Consider the following 24,488-nt stretch of genomic DNA (forward strand, 5'->3'; position numbering starts at 1 on the left):
GACGCCTTAGTGCTGTGCTCGAAGGGCTCAAAGGAAGGTGGAGACCAAAGGGGGCTGAGCAAATCCTTGGGACAGTGCAAGGGAAGTATCTCCCATGCTGCTTTGCCATGGCCTCTGTCACTTCCTGGTTTTCAAACTTGTGTGTGCAGGAGTCCCGGAGTCTTACAAGGAGTACATTACTAAGAGAGTTTAAGGGAATGAATTTCCGTGTATGATTCTGGAACAAAGACAATTCTATTACAACTGCTGAAAGATGCCCTGGTCTCGGTGGCCCTTCCTCCACGTTACAAAAGAGAGGCTCTCCTTTCACCCATCCTGAATCCCACTGAGTACATCACCCCAGGTACAAAAGCCTGTGAGCACCAAAGGAAAAATTAGAAACGGTTACAGAGCAGCCATCTCTAATGACGAATCAAGGCATCTTAGACTTGTAGTTCTCCTGCCTTTTCCTATCTGTATGGATTTCCGTTAGCGGGATGCTGGGTGCATAGTGGAATGTTTTGAGTTCAGAACAACTAAAGTAGGGTAAGTTAATGACAGCGATTCTTTTAAGTGTAACTGGAATTGTTCTGGACTTCTACATGAATAAGACCCAAGATAAACATTTTCCTTGCTTTCTTTCAGATTCAGCATGTGTTATTCAATAAGGTAATTACATCTGTTTCACCAAATCACATCAGGAAACAGTTATTCCAATTATAGTCAATCCTCATCTTATAAACTGTTCACTATTTTCTACTTCTTTTGAACAAAATAAATGTATTTAAACTTACGGCGAAAAATCATAGCTGTCCGGCTAACCATCTACGTGAGGATCTGGAGCTTTTAAAAATGATTTAGGGAATACGTCGGCAAGCACAAAAGTTTGAAGACCATTATATTCCTTAGATTGCTTGGGTCTTTCCAGTTCCTTTTAACCCACCCCTTCTCCTCCCACCCTCTTGCTTCTCTCTTTCTGCTCTCAGAATGTGTGAGAACTACTGATCACATGCCATCATGAATAACAGGATTGACACAGGACATATTTTTCTTTGAGGAAAAGATGACACTGTATTTGGACTATCTTGTGCTAAGTCCTCAGAGAGGTGGAAAGGCCTCAGGATAGGCAGCTGGAAGCTATCATTGGCCAAGACAACTTTGTTACACATTTCAACAAGGCGAAAGTGAGTGTACAAGTCAATGATTTAAGTAATTTTATAGTTGTGCAATCATCACCACAGTCCAGTTCTGATTTCTACAGCATCGAAAACTTCCCTCATGCCCTTTTATAGGTGAGCTTCTTTCCCACCCCTAGCTCTAGGCAATCACTAATATTCTTTCTGGCCCTATCAATGTGCCTATTCTAGACAGCTCATATAAATGGAATTCTATAATATGTAGTCTTTTGCATCTAGCATCTTTCACTTAGCGTGTTTTTGAGATTCATACATATTGTAGCATGTGTCAATAGTTTGTTCTTTTTAATTGCTAAGTAGCTTTCCATTAATATAGATATACCACCTTTTGTTTATTCTCTCAATGGTTGATAGTTTGGGGCTGTTATGAATAAGGCTCTATAAACATTTGAATACACGTCTTTGTGTGAACTTGTGTTTTTATTTTCCTTGGGAGGATCCCTAGGAGTGGAATTGTTAGGTCTTATAATACGTTTCTGTTTAACTTTCCAGGAAATTGCCAAATAGTTTTCCTTAGGGAGTAAACCGTAGTACATTCCCCCTAGCAGTGGATGAGGGTTCCCAGTTCTCCAACCACAGAGCTGAGTTTTGATCCGCCTTTGTTACTCAAAGGCCTTCTCAGTTTTTTTCTCTTATTATTTAGTGATGAAAATAGGTGAATTCTTCCAACTCTCCAAGTCCCTGAATTTCTGGAGTCTCTCTATTCCTTTTCATTCCTACTATAAATTTCCTAGTTCTTTTTTTAAAAACTTAATTTATGTAAGCGAAATTTCACCCATCCCCTTCACCAACTCCCTGCCTCTTGCAATCACCAATCTGTTCTCTGTATCTGTGATTGATATATATATATTCCACACAAAGAGAGATTATACAATATTTGTCTTTCTCTTTCTGACTTATTTCACTGAGCATAATGCCCTTGAGGACTATCCATGTTGTAGTAAATGGCAAGATTTCATTTTTCTTTATGGCTGAATAATATTCCTCTGTGTGTGTGTGTGTGTGTGTGTGTGTGTGTGTGTGTGTGTCACAGTTTCTTTATGCATTCATTCATCGATGGACACTTAGGTTGTTTCCACATCTTGGCTATTGTAAATAATGCTGGAAGGAACATAGGCGTGCATATATTTTTCAAATTAGGGTTTTCTTTGGATAAATATGCAGAAATACAATTGCTGGATCATATGGTGGCTCCATTTTCAATTTTTTGAGGAACCTCCATACTCTTTTCTATAGTGGCTGCACCAATTTACATTCCCACCAATGGTGCACAAAGGTTCCCTTTTTGCCACACCCTCGCCAACACTCGTTATTTCTAGTTTTTTGTTTCTTTTTTTCATAATAGCCATTCTAACAGGTATGATGTGATAACTCCCTGGGTTTTGAGCTGCATTTCCCTGATGATTAATGATATAGAGCATCTTTTCATCTACCTATTGTCCATCTGTATGTCTTCTTTGGAAAAATGTCTATTCAGATCTTCTCCTTATTTTTAATCATATTGTTTGTTACTCTGCCATTGAATTGAATGAATTCTTTATATATTTTAGATATTATCCCCTTATCAGACATACGGTTTGCAAATATTTTTTCTCATGCATTAGCTTACCTTTTTATTTTGTTGATGGTTTCCTTTGCTATGCAGAAGCTTTTTAGTTTGATGTACTTCCACTTGTTTATTTTTGCCTTTGTTCATTTTGCTTTTTGGTGTCATGTTCAATAAACCATCCCCAAGATCTATGTCAAGGAGATTACCACCTATGTTTTCTTCTAGGATTTTTATGGCTTCAGGTCTTATGTTCAAGTCTTTAATCCATTTTGAGTTAATTTTTGTGTATGGTGTAAGACAGAGGACCAGTTTCATTCTTTTGCATGTGGCTGTCCAGTTTTCCTAACACCATTTATTGAGGAGACTGTCCTTTCCCCATTGTAAATTCTTGGCTCCTTTGTTGCAAATTAATTAATCATATATGCGTGGGTTTATTTCTGGGCTCTCTATTTTGTTCCATTGATCTGTGTGTCTCTTTTTATGTTACCACCATGCTGTTTTGATTAGTATAGCTTTGTAATATAGTTTGAATTCAGGGAGTGTGATGCTTCCATGTCCAATTATTTTTAAAGCTCTTATCTTTGTTCTTTTTTTTCTCAGTTTTTATTGGGGAATATTGGGGAACACTGTTTCTCCAGTCCCATCAGCTTCAAGTCATTGTCCTCCAATCTAGTTGCGGAGGGCACAGCTCACTGGCCCATGTGGGAATCGAATTGGGCAACCCTGTTGTTCAGAGCTCATGCTCTTAACCAACTGAGCCATCCGGCTGCCCAAGCTCTTATCTTTCTTGTAGTACCTTGTCAGACACAGCTGATGGCAACCAAGGCATGCAGTTAACATTCTGATTTCTAGTCTCTTCACCTAAAGACAGCAACTCATTCAGTTTATCATCTGCCTTCTAAGTTGATGCAGGCAACAGTTTTACCAAATAGTTCATCACTGTATAACATAGATCACCTCCTTCCAGCCTTAGTAACAGTTTCCTTGACACTCACTGTGTGTCCCAAAGACAATGTATTTTTGTTACAGTAGCATACCACTTTTGATAACAATTTTTGTATTAGTCAGGATAAAGAAGTTATGGTCTAATAACAAATAGCTCCAAATCTCAGAGACTTATAAAAATAACAGTTTTTATTTTCCTCATTCATACTACATATCCACTCTAATTAGCCATTCCTCTGCTCCACTTCGTGTTTACTCCAGAACCCAGGGTGATAGAGTTGCCTCCTTCTGGAATTTTGCTTGTCATCAGGGAAAGGGAAAAGAGGACACAGCTCTTAAAGCTTTCTCTCACATTTAATTAGTCAGAGCAGGTAAACTGGCTAATCCTGACATCAGTGGGGCAGGGAAATATAACCATTCCTTAGGGAAGGACAGCAACTATTGTGAACAATAGTGTCACTTATCACATTAGATTTTTCTTTTATATCCTGGGGGCTCTGAAGAAGAGAGCAACAGCTGTCTTTGTGTGGTGGTTTTGCCCAGAGCTGCCTACAGCTAGAGTAAGGCAGGGTGATCTTTCAAAATACCGTACAGACTTAGGCCTTTGATTTTCATGATGGTTGGCCCCAGCCCTGTAGCTCTGATGCACAGAATTATATCATTCATTCCTTTTTCTCTACCAGTCCTAGGTCAGGAAGAAATTTGATTGGATGGACTGTCTTTTCTAGAGTTTGCTACCCAATACCCAGTGCCCTCTGGGGCATTACTAAATCCACTTCTTAACCTCCAGCTTAAATTGACCCATTTATGTTTTTTCTTCCCAGCTGTCTTTTGGGGAGACATTGCCTTAGATGAAGAGGACTTGAAGTTATTTCACATAGACAAACCGTCAGTGGAGGAAATGGGACATCGAACAGGTAAGTACTGCATATACTACTTCCCCTGCCCCGGAGGGAGGGGTCCGGGACGCCAGCAGGGGCAGATGTGAACCACAAGTCACCCTTATTTGACCTGTCAGTTCAGTACCCACCTGACTGTGGAAAACCAAGGGGTCACCCCTCCTTCTCCACTGCAGATGGTGGCGCCGGAGCCTCCCCGTGTGCTGACCCTTCTGAGAAGGGCTGGCGTGCCTCCTTATCCAAGGGTTTAGGCTTGAGCTCAATGGATGTTCTCGGGACTCTGGCCTCGGGGTCCAACGCTTCCCCACTGGAGAGGATTCTGGGTGGGCCTCATCGAGGGCATATCTGACGATGATGCTTAGCACCAGGGAGATGGTTGCTCGTGGGGTGTCCTGCACGTGTTTGGCCCAGCAACCCAGGTGAAAATCCCCTGGGGCCAGGAAACACAGGTGGGGCTTCAGACCGATCACTGTTCTCTCCCTCTCCCTCCTGCCCCCACCTTGGAGTGAACAGTAATGGGACCGGTCTCTTGAATTCTCCTCACCTCCCTGCCCACCGGGCACAGACGCCTCAGCTCTGTGGAATGTCCGTTCTTGGAAGTGCCCCGGAAGGCTGACTGTGGGGCTGATGGGCTGGTGTGGCTCATGATGGCTTGTTACTTGGTGACTAAGGCTCACAGGTGCCAGACGTTACCCTAGCTCTGCTACCTGTGACACCTCCACCCACCCTTCCTTTCTCTTGAGACTTTTTTAAAAAAATTGTGGTGAGACCACTACGTGAAATTTACCCTGTTAACAAATTTTTAAGAGTCCAATACAGTATTATAAACTACAGGCATGATGTGCTATGGCAGATCTCCAGAACTTACTCATCTTGCATACCTGGAGCTTTATAGTCTTTTTCTGAACACATTTCATGGGCCAAATGCAGTGCTGGAGAGAGAAAGAGGAATAAGGTGTGATCTCTGCCTTCAAAGCAACATTTCACGCCAGGCAGAGTTTAGACCTGGACAAGCTCTCTCACATCTCTAAGGTTCAGTTTACTATCTATAAAATGAGGATGAAACCAACACTCAGCTGCATAGGGGGTTGGGAGGATCAGCTCCGGTGATGCTGCGCTAGCCTGCTGCCTGGCATATAAGACATTCTCAGGCACTGGCAGATATTGTCACTAAGGTGCTCCCAATCTAGTGGAATGAGACTGAAATATAAGGAGACACACTGTAATCCCTCCATGCAAGTGCTGTAATGACCCAGGAGCAATGGGGAGAGAGAAGAGCGAGTGGAGAAACATACTAGGTGAGCCAAGAAAGGCATCATGAAAATGGGCACTCTTACATTGTGTCTTGAAGAATGACTAGGAGTGCCTTAGGTGAAGAATCAAAGGAAGACATATCAGGCAGAGAGGAAGCAATGTGCAAGGACGGTGAGTGTGAGAGGGGCTGTCTTTATTTAGGGAACAGAGGGAAAGTGTAGTCACTGGAGGGTGGCTTTTTTGGGGGCGGAGGGATTGTGATAAGGAGAGGCACCTGGAGAGGTGGGCTGGGGAAGATGGTGAAGGTACCTGTCAGGGGGGTGGGTGGGAAAGGTCAGCGTTGTGGTCTAAGAACTTAGTGCCTATCTTTTCTTTCCCTCTCCCCTGTGAGCTAAGAGAGGGCAGAGTCTACATTATATTAGGCTTTGGAACCCCTATAGGTGGCCCAGCTTTTTTACCTGAAAGGCATTGGCCAGCATCGGGGGAGAAGGGAGAAGGAAGAGGTAGGCAGTGGCTAGCAGACCCGGGAGCCATCTCCTTGGGTCCTTTGTTAACAGAGCGCTCCCACAGGGCTTTGCTTCCAGGAAGGTGGTTAAAACACTGGTCACAGTTATGGACTTGGGGGTCAGACAGCCTGGGTTTGAATCCTTGATCTGGGCCTCTGTTCCTTCATCTGTCAAGTAGGAATAGTAATGTGAGGACAAAAAAAATAAACAAATAAAGAATATGTGTAAAGTGCTTAACACAGTGTCTGGCACATAATACATGCTCAATAATATCAGGTCTGCCTCTTCCTCCTCATTGTTATTAGTAGTATTTGCATAAAGACCAGTGACCTGGAGGGTTTAAGGTTAAAATAGAGAATGGAGGAAATTTGCCATGTGCTGCAGGGAACGTCAGGGGCTTAAGCTTGAGGCCTTTGAAACATGTACCCTCCTGGTGTTTCTGCCTTCCCAAGCTTGGTGTGTGTGTGTGTGTGTGTGTGTGTGTGTGTGTGTATTTTTCCAGTGTGTTTTTATGGCAAGGTGATTTTTATCCTGATTACTTTTGTCTGAGGGCCAAGAATGCTTTGCATCTATCTAGAATATTTTATTTTCAGAATGGGAATACTTTTTATTGTCTTTTCTGATTAAACTAATGCGCCAGTTGTTAAAAAAAAAAAGCCCAATAGTTCAAAATTGTAGAAAGTGACAATCCCCTGTGATCCCAGCCCCGAGGATGCATTCTCATCATTACCTGTTTGCTGGATTCCTTCCAGGCTTACTGCCCTTGGGCCATGAACATACAGAGATTTTTTAAAACATAAAAGGGATTTTCCTCAACATGCTCGTGTGTAACTTGTGTCTTTCACTTGACACACGTCATGGACATCTTTTCGTGCAGGACATTGTGATCTGTCACATGTAATGTACAGCTCTGCCACAAGTTACTGAACAGATGGGAATGAAGGTGGTTTTCCTTTTTACCTGTCACTTTTTTTCCTATTAGAAACATTGCTACGGTGAACAACGTTGAACATTAACCTTTAAACATTTGCTTTGATTTTTTAAAACATAAATTAAAAAGGAACCACACCTTTATTGCCATTTCATAGTTCCACATGTTTGAAAGGACGTCTTCTTAGGTATAGGTTATCTCACTTGCCAGCTTTAGTAAGTTCACCTGATGATTTTGTGTGTGTGTGAGGCTCAAGGTGAATCCTTGGAGGCGGTTAGGATGCAGTACAGCCCCTGGAGGGCTCCTTTCCCTGGTTCATCCTGTGAACTTGGTGCTGCTTTCCTGGCTGCAGAGTGAATCAATGTCATTGCCCTAGAAGGGATCTGGTTGGCCTCATTTCCTAGAAGAGCCCAGTGTCCCAAGCTCAGTCAGTGGCAGAACCAGCACTAGAACCCGGGTTTCCCCCCTCACAGGCTGTGTGTCTTCCCCTGTACCCATCTGTCCACCCAGCTGTGTTGTTAGTTAGAAGGAACAAGAACAACAGGTGCATGGAAACATTCCTCTGCCATCACTGGAAGGTAGGCTGGAGTCTACCTCGTACCTGGGCCAAGGTGTGAGCTAAGACCATGTGTCTGGGTTGGTTTAATAGCCCACTCAGGGTGTTGCACTGGCCACACACACACACACACACACACACACAAAGCCTCTGAGGGCTCTGGGACCCCCCAGCACCCTCCCTGTTCACTTAGGGCCCCGGATCAGGGTGATTAGTTCCAATCAGTCTCCCTGCCTCAAGTCTCTCTCCCCCCATCCTGCTTCCAAGTGATCTTCCTGGCCCTGACCTTGCAGCCACTGTCCTGGGTTGAATAGTGTCCCTCCAAATTCATGTCTACCTGGAACCTCAGAATGTGACCTTATTTGCAAATAGAGTCTTTGGAGATCTAATTCATTAGGGATCTTGAGATGAGATCTTAGGATGGACTTTAAGTCCAATGGTTGGAGTCTTCGTAAGAAGAGGAGACACAGAGAGATACAGAGAGGAAGGCCATGTGAAGAGGGATGCAGAGCTTGGAGTGATGCAGCTGCAAGCCAAGGAACACCAAGGATTGCTGGGAGCTGCCACAAGCCAGGAAGAGGCAGGAAGGAGCCTCTCCTAGAACATTCCTTAGTCTGACCCCCAAGGCCCTCCATGCTTTGTCCACAACCTGCATATTCAGCTCCCTTCTCTCTCCTCATCCTCCAGCCAAACAGTGACACTGTGTCTGTGCAGGCCCTGAGTGTCCTTCCTTGCAGGCTGTGTTCCAGCTATGCCCTCTGCTCCAAGTCTGCATCTGACAGAAAAAGAAATGCAGGCATAGAGAAAGCCAGTGACTCACCCAGGGCCCTACAACTGGTGTGCGTTCAGCACAGCTGCCAGCTTGGGAGACTGCCGGAGTTGACAGTGCTGTTAAAATTAGCCTCATTTTGTACTTGGGATTGCTTCCAATTTTTGGACAGGCCCATTTCCCTGCCACAGGAGCTGCCAGAGGAAATGGCAACAGCATTCTGGCTGTGTGTGTCGGGGGGCATTCTCGAGGAAGGGAAAGTCCCGTGTGCATTCTATTTGCAGTGAGAAGAATGGGAATTCTGGGCAGGCCTGGCCAAGCTGTTGTATGAATGGGGCCCTTGCATTCACAGTGCAGAACTTCCTACAGCTGCTAATCGGATTAGCTGTGTAGTGAAGGAAGTACTTAGCAGGACACGCACACAGGCACACACGCAGGCACACACACGCCCCACCCTCTTGCTTCCTCTTCGAAGGGATGGTGCCGAGCCTGATGGCTCAGTTTCTGAGTTCTGAGACTCCTCTTCTCCTAACCACATGAGATGTGGAGGAAAGGCCTGTGTGGTTGACGTCTTGGACCTTTTGTGTGTTTGTTTCTTCCTTAGAGAGTCCGGGAAGACCATGTTGCACAGTCCCGTCTTTGCAAATGTCTGGAAACCTGGAGAGGAAATCTCACCTTGCAGTTATCGCCATCCGGATAATGGATCTGATTTCTTGACCTTTGTAACGAGGACTCCGAAAGGGGAAATGGTTTTAATTACTTATTGGCTCTGACAGAAGCTGATGTTTCCCATCTTGTCTATTCTGAGCTACTGGGCCGTGTCCATGGCTATTTAAGAAACCAGCCTTGCTCTAAATGCTTGTTTCACCTCTGTGTCCCAGACTCCACACTCCCTAAATGCCTTGGGATTCTTTGTCTTTGCAGTATTCTGCCAGCACCCCCATGGGGTCTCTGGAGCTGGGCCTGCACCACTGTGATCTGATCAGATCCTTAGATTTAGATCTCACCAGCACATGGAAAATCTCTGTCAATCCCCAACATAAAGACCTCCTGAATCCTCCTGAGTCAAACTCGGGGTCATCATGTTGGCCGTACAGAGATCTGAAAATGGATTAGATGCTCATTCTTCTTTAACAGCAACAACACAGAGAACAATAATAACTACCATGTGGTGTGTACTACTTATACCTCGTCGTATACGTATGTCCATGATCTCATGGAATCTTCCCACAACAGCTCTGTGTGGCAGGTACTGTGAGTACCTGTAGATGTGAAAGCTAATGTTCAGATGGGTACGTAACCTGTGTTTGACTACACAACTAGTTATTGGCAGAGCCAAGGTTAGGACTTAACTGTCTGATGTCTAAGCCTCTATATTCCATTACTTCTAGAAACAGCTGTTGGCACCACCACTAACCCTGTCCCCTGGAGCTATGAGGACTTGGTCTCCCCATCTTTACCTTTGGGAGGTAATAGGAAAAGACGAGGATGTGCTCCATGTCCCCTCCTGCCCTCTCTTATCCCAGGGGGCCACTCAGTGTGTGCCTTGCCACATCCACCAGACTGTCAATAGCTGTGACTTGTCCTCGTTTGGTCTTGGCTCCCCATCTTGAATTCCAGCATCAGGCTGGGCACATGAATGGTGTCAGACAAACATTTTTGAATTGTGAATGGTGCCCTGAACCTCAGGAGCACGGTGGCCTCCTCGCTTCCCTGCTCCTCCCACAAGCCAGGTGGGATTAGCGCTGTTTGTTTGAATATGTGATTTCTCAGTCTCAGCCAAGAATGGGTGCCAGCAATGAAAGAAAGGCTCATGCTCGGGGGTGGTGCCTTTATGCTGGGCAAGCCCAGGTCACCTTGCGGGGAGTATCTGAAAATGGCATCCAGAGGAGGGATGGTCCAGTAGGCAGAACTTCCATGTGGAGAGAAGTCCCCCAGTGACAGCTGTCATCAGGCAGGGGTTGGTGTTGGGGTCCAGCCAGCCTGGGGCACAGGGCCTGATGGAGGCAGAGCAGGGCCGTGGGGAGGCAGCAATGTTCGTGTGAGGGCAGAGACCCTGGCACATAGCATCAGAGAGGCCTTTAGAAGAACTCACAGAAAGTTCCAGTTCTGTGCTGGGAGCTCAGAAGAACAAGGCAAGGACCCCTGGTTCTACTGGGAAGTGAGTATTAGGGAGCGCTGCGAGTCAGAAGCTTGGCCTGAGAGAATAAGACGGGGACGAGCGTCAGAAATTCAGCCGAATCCCACAGATCAAAATTGGGGCCAAAGATGTGCTGTTGAGACCCTCAAGGGTTGAGCCCAAATGCTTTAAATCCCCCTGAAGGAGGACAGGGTTGGTTGGCTCAGCCCGTAGACAGCAGTGGGCAGCTGGGAGGCAAAGCTGGAACTGGGCAAGGCCTGGCAGTTATTCCGCCCGTAAAGTTTTCAATTTAGTAAGATGATTTGAGATGATAAAGAGGCATCTGATAAAACGCACATCTGTTCTTTGGGAAGGAGAAAAGAATGCAACATAAGGACTCTATCAGCTCATTCCCTGGGGCCTCATTCGGAGGCTGACTTATACCTTGGATTGAAGCCATAGTTCACTGTGAACTTGAAGTGTTGGGAAAAGTAAATTCACCTTTTGGTTGATTTTTACTGTGGTTGCATTGATCAGAATTTGGAGAAACTGAGCTGGGCTTCCTCTTGGAGCCACAGTGGGGCTCAGAACCGGTTAAGGGAGGGGTAGTGACCACCTGTGGACATCTACCTATGCAGGGAGCCGTTGTCCCAGACCTCCTCATGGGCCACAAATCTGGGAGCCTGAGTCTAAATGGGGGGAGATTAACTCGAGATCCAGGACAAACAAGAGCTTAGGACCTGACATTCCAGACAACTTCCCTTCAGTTTCAAGATACCAAATGCCACTCAGATAGATCAAGTAAAGGACTTTATTTAAGAATATAGTCTCATGGCCATCTAAGACAGAAGTAGAAGAGCCAGCCTCTTGGGGATTGGACTAGAAATTAGAGAGAAAGAAACAAGCTGGCTTTTCTTCTCAGAGGCGATGGGTGAGCAAACTGACCTCTCCCAGGTGTGGAGGTGTGGAGGTAGCTTCCTTTGGGTTTAGTCTGGTCCCGGGGAGAAGCCTGGTAACCTCATACCCACTTTGTCATTATATTATGTGCACGGGAAAATACTGTAGGAGTTCCCATCAGCCATTTTAATGCATGGAATTTTGGGGCATAGCCTTGTAAGAGACGGGCATGGCGTGTATCAGATGAGGGTCCAACTTTGCCTCTCAGTTTTGGCCACAAGATTGTGCTTCACCTCCCCAAGCATCACTGTTTGGTTCTTTTGAATCTGATTCTATTTTCGCTCTCCTTTCACTGCATATGTTTTTGTTTGCATTTATTAGATGGTATTCTGTGTTTCCTGTTCTTGATTGAAATAGTAGTTGATTGAAGGGCTACATAAATAAAGAGCAGAATGAAATGACATAAAAAATATCCCCCACCCCGACTTAAGAGAACCTGTCATGGATCCTTTTTGACAAAATAAAGGGTGCTTTTATCCCATAAGTAGTCACCTCCTACAATTTTTGAACTTAGCATTTGTAGTTTTCTTAAAGCTGTGCACCTTCGCTCTGTATTTCTTGGCCTCTTTTAGATATGTGCACTTTGTTACCGCTGAGAATTGACCTTCGTTTCCAATGCATTTACTACTCAAGTATTTTGTTATTGAACATGATGATAAACTAAGTTGTTTGGGGACAAAACCAGTGCCACGACCCTTTAGAGTTACCCTCTGCACAGCAGATCTTGGCCATGTTATTTCACCTCATGGGACCTCAGTTTCCTTATCTGTATAATGGATGGGTTGGACTCTAAGATCCCTGAGGGACAAGAATGAGTCTGTCTTGGTTCTGTAGCCAAAGATAATGAATGTATAGGGACTCAATGCGTGGTGTCTACTGCACGCATGGCTGATTAGGTAACCACAGTGTCTTTGGCTCCTCCTTCATTGATGCCTCCTGGAATTTTAGAACAGTCTGCTCAAATTGCATCTAACCTAAGACCTTCCAGAGACCCTCTGGTGGGCTCCCATAGGCGTTGGCAGAAATGTGGCTATGGCCTTTCTTTGTGCCATCTTAGAAAACAAAAACAAACAACAATGAGCTGGAAAAGGAGGTTAAGAAAGGTCAGCCTGCCTCCCACAGCAGAGTTCGTGAGGGATGGAGACACTGCACCAGTGACAAGTGGGCTAGACTGGGAAGCTTGAGGGGCGGCAGGTGGCCCCACTGGTATGAGTTTGGGATGAGGCTCCTGCATCCCCATCATGCTGTCCTGTGACTGATATGCAGGACAAAGTCACATTTCTTTGGGGGCTGTTCACACCGATGTTTGCAGGCCATTATTTCTGTGGTTTCCACGGAGGTCCAGAGAGAGAAGGTAGTGATGGCGGCTGGAGTTGCCAGTGGACTCCCATCCTGTGTTCTGGTCATCTTATTTTTCTTAGGTGTCCTTTAATGATCCTGTTTACCCAAAACAGTGAGACAAAAGCCCCAGCTGGCCTTATCATTGAGCTTCTGAACTTTATCCGCCCCGTCCTGCTCCTGCAGCGCCTTGCCTTCTGCTTCCCAGGCCCTCCATAACGCGCCTGCATCCCTTGGCTGCCATTGCCCAAGGAACTCCTGTCTTCTCTCACATTGGCACCCCTTACAGGCATGACTTTTCCAATCACTCTGCATCCCAGAGGTCCTAAGGGGTCAGCCCATGAGCCAAATCTGGTCTGCAGATGTGCTTTGTTTATTTTGTAGTGCATAATTTTTTTTTTAATTTACTGCCAACATTTAAAAAATCAGTTTTCTCATAAATATCCAGAATTCTGGCTTCTCTTGAAAAGTTGGAAGATCTGGCGATGCTAGTCTAGTCTAGCAACCCCACATGGCAATAATCAGCAGAGTTTTATAATGATGGGTTGAACTCAAGAGGACCAGGTGCTCTGCGGTTTGCCACCAACCCCACTACTCCCTAACCATATTTCACACCTGACCTTTTCCACTCTGATATATTATGTGCCTGGCCTCCCAACTCTAGGCATTTGAGGTGGCATCTTGGGCCGCTGGGTAAGGGACACCATCCTTGGGCCTTCATTCAGGTCCCATAACACTGGCCAGAGCCACTTCTCTCTTCTCCATCAAGGGAGGAGGGTCCTCGAGCTTCAGCTATTGCCTGGCTGTCTGGAAAATGATCCTGCCTCGGCAACCTATTTTCTTCTTTTCCATGAGCTTTCAGTGTCTGGCTCCTGCTTGATATACAGAATGCCATGTGCTGGGCTCTGAAGGGCACTGGGGGGAAATGACAGAAAAGGCCAATAAGACACTCAGTGTCTTGCAGGGGGTGGTTTGTGGCCTAGAACAGGCATTGGCATCAGAATAGGTTCTTCCTGCCCCAGGGAATCAGTGGGATGGAACCATTCATAGGTATTAACCTCTCTGAAACAAAGGCCCCATTACCCTTCACTGACATATGCCATCACCCAAAAAACCGGTGGTCACCTCAGCCTCTGTTTTCCTGTACTATCCTTACAGGTAAAGCCACTGCTATGCATTTCTCCTTGAACTAAACTGACTTCTTTTCGGAAAGGTCAAAAACAGGCCATGAAGCTCCATGCTGTTCTTTCTGCTTCTGTCCTCCAGTTCTCTGGAGAGGGCTTGGGTTGGCCTCCTCCTTTCTTTGATTTCCTGAGTTCCTTTGTACTGTTTCTGTGACCCAATTCATGGGGTTTGCCATTTGAGACTTTTGTAAATCTTTATTGGTCATTTGGTTGTCTGTGCAAAGGCCACGTGATAAAATCCTAAGATTTTCTGAGGACAAACACGCTTTACCTCATCGAGCCTCAGTTTCCTCCTTTGTAAAAAGGAGATAATAATACCTTACCTCACACTAGTGCAGTGACAATTAGAGGAGATAATATATGCAAGAAATTAGTTGATCTAATTCAGTCCAATTCAAATGGATGTATTTGTTAAGCATCTGCTATGAACACCGCACGGGGGAGATAAACAGGATGTTGTCGCCGTCCTCAAGGGGTTAATTGTCTTGTAGGGACAACAGACTGGTTCACAATTATACCACGGGCCTGGTAGGATCAGGGCCAGGAGCTCCTTGAGAGCAGGAATTGTGTCTGATCTCTTTGTCTGTCCCTGGCACCTGGTACAGCGCCTGGCACAGAAAGGTGCCCCATAAAAGCTTGACGAATGAGGGAATGAATGAATGGCCATGAGGGAGATGTAAATGGAGCAGAGAGGAGGGCGATGGCTTCATGGAAGAGGCTGCACTCTGCCTTGAAGGATTTGAATTAGGGTTGTAGGGCCTTGCAGGTGGAAGGCAGAGCATGAAGAAAGCCATGGAGAGGGAACCTGGCTGTCAGAACTGAGCAGTTTAGCGTAGCTGGCAGGTGGGTGAGAGGGTGGGACTTGGGGGCGGGGAGAGACGTTGGAAAGGAGTGTTGGCATCAGACTCCGGTGGGACTTGGGCGGAGTGCTGGCACTCTGTAAGGCTGTCCTCTTCCTTCCCTCATGCCCGGAAAGTCTGTTCCTCACCTCGGTTTTCCCTCAAACCCAGCCAGTCCCTCTCTGGGAATCCTCTGCATGCCCATGTCTTCCCCTTTCTCCCGGACTGGACAGCGCGCTCTGCCTTAGCTCTGTGAATTACCATCTATCTGAGCAGCCCCAGTGCTTCGTCCTGTGACAGACACATTTTAGGTGCTCAGCAAATTTGCTGAATAAATGATTCTTTCACAAAATGCAAGTTCCACTGCCACCTGACTGTGAGTGCTATCATTGATCTCTTTATTTTGCTGCTTTCATAGTTGGAAAGTGGGACCTTATTGTTGCTTTAATTTTCATTTCTCAAGGGTGAACTTCTATACTAATTAGATTTTTGTTCTGTAACATGTTCACTAATTTCCTTTACCCATATGTCTCTAGGATATAGTTTTTCTCACTGATTTGCATGAGATACTTACGATATATAATGGATAGTAAGCATTTGTCATCTTCAGCAGGTATTTTGCCTTGTAAGTGTGATTTGTTTTCATTTTAAGGAATCAGTCTTTCTGATATACAAAGTTTTAAAGTTTCTGAAGCTAACTATATCAAATCAAATTTTCTTTTTCTTATACTTCTATGTACATGAAATTATTCCTGCTACAGCTTTGGGAAAGAACATATTTCTTCTAAATCTTTTCCATGATTTGTTTCTTTATGCTTAACTCTTTCTTTCAATCCACTTGGGTTTTATTTGGGGGTAGGGTTCATACCCTTCTGAATAATAATCTAACTTCTGAATAATCTCAACGCTATCTAATTCATATGTATTATTTCCCCGTATCTGGCGATGTCTCCTTTCTCACACAGTGTGTGTTTCTATATGTAGTGTTAGCATTTATGTCCCATTCATCTATATGTCTTTTCATGTTAGTTTCTTTATATGTTTTAATATTTGGTGGGGTCTACCCTTCCTCGTTGCCCTTGCTCTTCATTTTTAGATGTTTCTTGAATAGTCTCACTTGTTTATTTGTCTAGATGAATTTGAGAATCGCTTTTCTACAAAAACCTAAGAAGATCCCAACAAAATTCTCTTAGAATTTGATTCGTGATTGCATTAAACCCATAACTTAATTTGGGGAAACTGACACATTTATCCTATTTATCCACTTCATCCAGGAACATTGCATGTCTTTACTGATTGTTTTTATAAATTGCAATGAAAGTGTATAATTCTACTCTTGCAGTGATACACATTTCCCGTTAAAGTTATCCCAAGTCTTTCATGTCAACTATATTGAATGGGCCCTCTGAAATTTTCTTTTCTATGAGCACATTTCAGCATGAAGAATGGCCACGTGGGTGCCTTCATGGCGTCTCAGAGCTGAGTAAGGTATTCCTTCCACCTCCCTTGTCATATCACACTGGGTACCCAGTTGTGTTCGCCCATCACCAAAACAGCTCTCCTAAACACCCTCTTCTCCATCCCCACAGCCATCACTTCTTACCTGGAGACGGGCATTAACGTCCGTCCGCTGTAGCCTCACGTCCTGCGGCCTCCCTTTCCCCAGTCCTCCCTCCCACCAGCAGCCATCTTCTGTATGCATCAATGAAGAAGACAGAGCTTGCTTTTTAGAGGGTGTCAGGGAGGCAGGCAATAAACACATAAGCAAATAAAGGAGATCGTCACTGCTAATGCTCAGTAATCCCCAAAGGAAATAAATGGGGACTGAGAAGTTTCTTGTGGAATCTTCCTCCTAAGCATTCTGCTTGTTGGTCCAAATTTTGACCTTCAGTGTCTCAGAGAATTTAATTGGTGTCCACCATGCTCCCAGGTCTCTGTGCTCCCTTCTGGCCTCACGTCAGTCGTATACACGGTGTGCCTGAATTTCTCTTTGCTATGCTTCTCTGGTGCCCCACTGCAGCCACACCCAATGATCCCCTGTTTTAGAAGCACCCCCACCAAGCTTCTGGAAATCTGTGTGAAGGAGAAGTCCCCCCAAATCCCCCGAGGGCCTCTAAGAACTAGCAGTTCTCCTCTACAGCTTTGTAGAACCCAAAAGGACCAAACCCCACTGGAAGTTCAGATGACACTCATTGCTGGGAAGGAGAAAGAGGCTACTCCTTTCTTATCTGTCTTCTCCTCCCTCTCTCCCATTTCTTTCTCTAAATAAAACTGGGGTGTGTTCTCAGACCCTGCTAAAGTTTTGGCCATGGGGTAGGGCAGAGATAAGCCGTCATCTGTCAGGCCTGAATTATCAGGCCTGTCCTGAATTGGGAGATGCTGAGGTATGGTTGGCTGGGGTCTGGGGGGAGGCCTCCATTAACTGGATAGGGAGGGCTGGGTACAGCTATGCTCCTGGCTAGAGCTTAGGCTACAGTATGGTGAAGATAGAAGAGGCTGAGGCCTCCTAAGGTGACCTGAAGAGTAATGATTAGTAAGGGTATCGGGTCCCCACAACGTGCCAGGCACTGTATTTGGGGCTGCTCACAACCTGACAAGTTAGCTTCTATTTTGTCCATTTTTATGGACCAGGAAACTGAGGCTCAGAGAAATTAACTATCTGGCCAAAGATCACTTTGGTCAACAAAGCTGTGCTGCCAAGCTGAGCATGGTGTTTCCCTTCTATGTCGTATCCTGCAAGACTCCCTCCCATCTCTACTTATTGAAACCCTATTGTCCTTAAATGGCCACCTCCAGAAAGCCCTCCTGGACTTCCATGTTAGGAGTGGGATTTCCATCACCTGGTTGCTCTCACGGTTCTTTGTGTTTCATGGCTTCTATGGGTGGGGTCGTATTGGGTTTCCAACTGCATCTCCCACACGGCATAGTACATTGTGGAACTGACTTGATTCAAAGCAGGTGTTGAGTCGTGGCCCAAAATGGGTACCTTAAGTGGCTCTGAGGGATTGCGGTGGTTCTGAGCTCAGCTGGAAGTGAAGGGGCTCCTTTGTGCCTGGAGGGGAACATTTTCTATTCCTAAGGAAGAGCCTGCTCAGTTTTCAAGGACATCGGGTCTAATGCCTGGTTTAGTGGCTGGGAGCTCTCTCAGTGCATGTCTAGGGAAGCCTCCTGGTAGGGTGGGGTTTCCGTGGGAAGGTGGACAGTGGTTTGCTAGGGCAGTTTCCCTTGGGGGTTCAGGTTCCCATTCATCACCTGCGCTTTCCTCTTCTTCCTCAGAGGCCCCAACGCCAAGCAAAATGGATACCTGACTGGAGGCTCTGGGAAGAGAGAGCTCAAATTTGCATGATTAAGATGCTTCCCATGAGCTTCTGCCTGGGGCAGGAGCAAATTCTGAGGCTTCCTCGGCCAGTGAGGGACACAGGTGTGAGCCAGTTAAACTGACAGGGGAAGGGAGAGCTGGATCTCGGAAGAGCTCACCCAGCCCTGTCTGAGAGAAGGTTCTGATAGAAACTCTTGAGTTCCATCTTGCCAAGTTGTGGGCTTATTATTTTTTTGCTTTACTTGGTTAGTGTAGAAAATCTGAAAAAAAGACTGGACCACAACTTTCCATCTGCATAAACACAGGTATGTTTTCTTCCCATTGGAAAGAAAGGTTTCCCCAGCAACCATCTGTGTGTGTACACGTGTGTGTACACGTGTGTGTACATGTGTGTGTACATGTGTGCATGTACACACTACATAGTGCAGAGCACATGTTTTTAGGCAAAGTGTATAGTGTAATTTAGTTCTTCTTTTTGAAAATCCTTTTTATTTCCTGATTTTAAAAAATATTGAACAAAATTGGGAAAGTGCAAAAAGTGTATAAAAAAATAAAATTCATTCAAAAATCACCAACCAGATGTAATCACAATGGACACTATAGGTTTTTCCAGCCAGTCTTTTTCCTTTTTCTTTCTTTTTCATATATGCTTTGAAAAAAAAAAGAAGATGGAACCATACTCGATTCTATTGGAATCATACTGGGTACTATTTCCTAACCTGTTTTTTGACTTGTAATATGAACATTTTTTAGTCAACTTTCTTCTAAAACACTTTAAAAGGTTACACTGTGTTTCGTTATATCATAATTCATCTTACCACTCCCCTGTTGGGTGTGGTCATTACAGTCTTTATTATGAAAAATGTTGAGATGAACATCCGTTGACTTCATTGCCAGTCAATTCTTAGTACCAAAATCCAGAAGTCATCTTATTAGGTCAAAGTCATATTATTGCCTATCTTAAAAGACTTTGATACATCTTGCTAAATTACCTCATAAAACGCTATCCATTTATATTGTTCCTCCACCCGCAGGGTATAAGAATTCCCTTTCTGTTATATACCCTCGCCAATAGGAAATCATTTCATTAACAAAAACTGGTTATAATCTTTTAACTCATTTCCCTTTCCCTTCTGCAGCATTTGAAATTTGGCATAGATATAAAAATTACTTGGCACTGAACTACTTAGGATTACGCATTGATTACTATCGTAGTTGCGTAGCTCATTCCTGAATCAATCTGTTAAAGAGGATTTGTCATTTTTTTTTCCCCTAATGAATAATTAAAACCTCCCTCGTCTGAACCAGTGTGTCTTGCAGGTAGTTTGCTGACAGAGATGTGCAGATGTTTCATCCACTGGCCTTGCCTGGGGTGCTGGCTCAGACCACACCTGCACAGGTGTGGGGTAGAGGGACAGAGGTTATGAGCATGGATTCTGGAGTCAGAAGTGCCCCCCATGGAATGCAAATTCAATCACTTACCAGCCGGATGACCTTAGACAACATATTCATGAGACTCAGTTTTCTCTTCTGTAAAAGAGGAATAGTATTACTTACGTGTATTCACTGGATTGCTGTTCATTTACATGTGGCCAGGGCGTGCAAATTAAATCTGCTAAGACATGGTGAAGATAAGACTCAGAGGCTCTCTCTGCACAAGAGGCTCACTCTGCCCTAGCTCCAGCCACGTCACACTCTTATTTTCCTTCTCCAGGACGTTTTTCACTTGTTGGCCTCTCTTTTTGCTAGAATACTCTTCCCAGGTAGATGTGTTCCCCCTTTCATCATTTAGGTCTGAGCTCAAACGTCATCTACTCAGAGAGGCCTTTCCTGGGCTCTCATCCACCATTGCTCTTTCTAAAGCTCTGTTTTAATTTCTCTAAAGTACTTCATCCATCATGGAATGATCTTATTGTTGATTTTCATCCCCTTCACTAGCACCATGGAGGTACCCCTGCCTGTCTGCCTTCAGGAACCCAGCCCAGTGCTGCCCAAAGCAGGCACTCAACCAATATTTGCTGAATGAATGGACTAGTAATAAAGTGAGTTTTAGGATCTTATGCTGGAGATTATTATTATTATTTTTTTTTGTAGAGTAAAACAAAGCAGTTTCATGTTAGATTTACCTCTGAGGGGCCAGGGCTGTAAATACATGTATGAAAAAGTCAGTGTAAACCTAAAAATAAAAAGTCAGAATGTTTGTTTGAGATGAAAGAATTACAATTGGGCATGGACAGATGCAGAAACCCAACTAGTGTTCTCCCAATGCAGAAGAGAGGCTCAGGGTTTCTATGAGAAAAAGGAAGGCAGATGAGGTAAATTGCATTGAAGAAGAAGGGTTCACTGGTGCTGGATGAGGTGAGGTAAGATTTGTACTTCTGTAAGGGAGAAATTCAGGAATCAATAACGTAATTAGACTTAGCCAGTTTGCAGTTTGACTCACCGTATAGCTAGCTAGCTACCTGTAATTAAACCTAGCTAGTTTGTAGTTAGATCTGCCCTGATATTCAGCTATTTCCTCTTTGTTTCTCCCCTCACTGATTAACTGAAGAACTCTGTTTGATTCCCTTTCTCAAGGCTACACATACCTCGTTAATCCATTTAATTAACAAAATCCTAACCTGAAAAGAGCAATTTCTTAATCCTCAGGCGCCCAGACACCAGAATACACATAAAGCCCCAGGCCTCTGTGGTCCAGTCCAAGTCCAGAGTCCAGAGATAACATTATCTTAAAACAAACCAGACCCCAGGAAGGCTGTCAGCCCTGGGATCTGCCTGACCGACTCTCCCTTTTCCTTTGTTCTTCTTGTGTACCTATACAACCTTTTGACCAGTCCAGACGGGAGGTGGCCTTGGACAGGAGTCCTCCATCCTCCCAGAAAGCCGGTGTTCTGAATAAACCTGTTTTTCTTTCCACCATCTTTGTCTCTTGATATTTAACTTTAACAAGTGGCATGCAGCCGGACCTTAGCGCGGCATCACTTCATGGACTGGCCTGAGATTCATTCAGCAGGTGAAATGCCAGCTTTGTACTTCATTGATGGGTTAGATTTGGTCATCAGCAAAGTCCAGTTTCATCAGTCCTGACAAACAGGATTTTCTCTTTCTTACTGACTTCTTGGGATATTGTCAGTTTGGTCCAGTTCGGAAGATAAGGAAAAACAAGACTGCAGGGCAGCTCCTCTGAAAGGGCTACTCCAGCTCGATTTTCATGTGGCTCCACTCATGTCATCTTGCACGTCAGTGAACGTGAGAGCAAAGGTTGTCCTGGCAGGGTATCGTTAGCATGCGACGTATAATAAAAGCTTTGATACCAGACTGATCTGAAGAGAATCTCAACCTATGCATCCAGTAGCTGTGTGTCCCCAGTGATATCTGAACTGCTCTAAGCCTCAGTTACCCTGCATGTAAAATGGGAGTGTATTCACCTCAGAGGAGTGGCTTGAGGATTAAATAGACAACATATATATAGGACCTGCAAATCATCAGCACTTAAAATGGCAGTTATTTGGTTTAAAAAAACTAAAAACTAAGTAATGTTAGTCTCTGAGAATAAGGGACAGAAGGAATAATGAATACAAAGTTTTGTGTATTAATTACCAAATGAACGAATGTGCATTCATAGTCACTCCTGTTCAATGGAGCAACGTTATTCTATGGAACAAGGCTCTGCCCTGTTGGGCTCTGGAAAAGCCCATCCCTTACTGCCTAGATGTCTTTGGATGTATAGTTAATATTTCAGTAATTATGGTAGAGGGGCATTGTGTGTACATCAGTATCTCATATGATGCATATAATTAAGCCACTTTTTTTGTTGGGAGCGGAAGAAAATTGGGCTTTCCCAAAGAAAAGCAGCTTGCTCCCAAAGTTGCTAACAGATTGCTTCTTAATTGAATCTGGGAGGTGAATTATATGGTGAATTAGAAAAAAGAACAACTCTGAATTTAGTGAATTGTTCCATAAAGGAAACTGTGGGATTGAATTGCAAATGCTGGATAGACACATTTCAGCCTGGCCTCCTGCATCACGGGCCGCTGACCTCTGCTGTGTTTCAGTGAGAGCGTGAACAGGCCTGGAGCTCTCTTTTCAAGGCCTGGAGGGCATTCTTTCCCAGAGACCAGCTGTAAGCTTGGGTTTCTTATGCAAAGGAGACGTTTGAATACACCCCTGTGACTAATGAAATCTAGGAGCTCTTTGCATATCCTCTCACTGAAGAGGTAATTAACCAAAGATCAAATATAAGTAGCTATGTGTATATTTTTTCAAATATTGTTGTCTTGAAATCACACCCACGGAAAAATATATCCCCACCCCCACCCCCCACTGCCCCTAATCTGTCTGCATCAGGCTGTATTTCTCTCTTCCTTGTTCTGTGCAGTGCCTATTACTGCAGTTCTAGCCATAGTCACACCTGTCTTGCTCATTTGCTAGCTTTTTACTGAAACAGAGCAACACTTTCCATCAATTTAGACATGAAAAATGACTTCTCTTAATGTTTGACGTCTGTCTCCAGCTCCACAGCTCCCGTTCCTGGGGAGCTGGGGAGGAGAGAGGTTGGTTGTCAGAAAACCCCCTGAGCTGGGGCTTCCTCTTACAGGGATCTCAATCGTGGCTGCATTTTAGAATCACCTGGGGAGCTTTAAAAAAAGTATCCCATAACACAGGCCACACCCGAGACCAATTAAACAAGAACCTCTAGGGGTGGGACCTAGGCGTCAGTATTTTTCTTAAAAACTTCCAGGTGATCCCAAAGTGCAGCCAAGATGGAGAACCGTTGTTCCAAGAATCTCTGCTTTCCTCCCTCCATGAAAGCTGATGATTTTTTCCATCACTTAGGCTGAGTTAGAAATGATTGAGTTCTCTTTTCAAGCACTGTCTCCTTAACTCATCTATCTGTCCATCCATCCATCCATCCATCCATCCATCCATCCATCCATTCACACATCACATATTTTATTGAATGATTGCTCTGTGCCAGGCACACTGTTCATTTTTGGATAAGACAACATCGCTTTCTTCAAAATGCTAAAAACTAGAAACCAGCCTGAAAGGATCAGCTAAGTAAACAGGAAATCACAATACCTTGTGATGAGGGATATAAGTCCAGGGGGCTGTGGGACCACAGAGGAGGGGGCTTCTAACCTGAGAGGAGCCATGGGGCAGCTTCCTAGAGGAAGTGGTATCCAAGTTGAGACTTGAAGGACCAGTAGGATTTGTTCAGGTGAAGAGGTGTGTGTGGCTGAGGCAGGTGCATCAATAAGAGACAAGTGGAAATCCCAGGTGCTGTAAGTAGCTTAGGGTGGCTGAGCACAGAGTGGGTGTGAGGGAAGTAACAGGAAGCCCCGAGGCGCCAGATGGAGGAGGCTGGCAGGGCCGTATCACAGGGGCCTCATCAATCATGTTAGGATAGGAGTTGGAACATCCCAAGGGCAGTGGGGAGTAGCCAAACCACATTAACTCCAGGTAGATCCCAGGCTGAGCTGTACTGGAAGTATGAGATCGGAGCTTCTGAGAAAGTCCTCCTGAGAAGAAAGAGAGCCTTCAGTCTCTTGCTGGAAAGGATGACAGAGGAGGGATCAGTGTTGTTAACTATCCATGGCCCAACCTCATCACAGACTTTGGATGTCCTCCCACAGACCTGGAAAATGCCCTCTGTCCCTTGTGAATAACCAGCCTCTCCCGGGCACCCCACTGGTACTCCTTGTTCTTTCTGGGTCTAAGGGGAAAGAGCACAGGTTTGGGGGGGTCAGACGGGACCCACCTCCAGTTGTCACCACTACTAACCATCTTTGTACTCTCAAGACAGGCAAGGCACTTCACCTCTTGGAGCCTAGCCTTCTTTCTTCCTCTATAAAATGGAGGTGTTTATGGCCCTTTTGTCCTGGAGTCTTTATGAGGCTAGAATTACAAACCTTGGGGCCAGGAAAGCATTTAGCATTGTTTTTAAGGCATGGTCAGCAACATAATTGGCACTTACTGAACACTGATTCTTCCCCCCCCACCCCCTCCGTTTACCTGGGGACACCTGGTTTCCCCCCAGCTCCAGAGCTTTGCTCCTATTATAACCCCAAACACCAGGAGGCAAAGGGAATCAGAAGTCCTCAACCGTTTTCTCCTATGCCTGCTTCAGAGCTGAATACAAATCTCC

General features: G+C 44.9%; 1 protein-coding gene across 1 annotated transcript in view; it reads left to right on the plus strand.

The window, feature by feature from the left end:
• The window catches only part of TLL2 (tolloid like 2), a 116,024-nt gene that overhangs the window by 23,378 nt on the left and 68,158 nt on the right, over positions 1-24,488 (plus strand). Inside the window, exon 2 of the mRNA XM_033129759.1 lies at positions 4,494-4,586. Within this exon, the coding sequence (XP_032985650.1) occupies positions 4,494-4,586 (93 nt within the window). The remainder of the gene's footprint in view (positions 1-4,493; positions 4,587-24,488) is intronic.

The sequence above is a fragment of the Rhinolophus ferrumequinum genome, chromosome 16 (genome assembly GCF_004115265.2).
Source record: "Rhinolophus ferrumequinum isolate MPI-CBG mRhiFer1 chromosome 16, mRhiFer1_v1.p, whole genome shotgun sequence".
In the NCBI taxonomy this organism is placed as follows: domain Eukaryota; kingdom Metazoa; phylum Chordata; class Mammalia; order Chiroptera; family Rhinolophidae; genus Rhinolophus; species Rhinolophus ferrumequinum.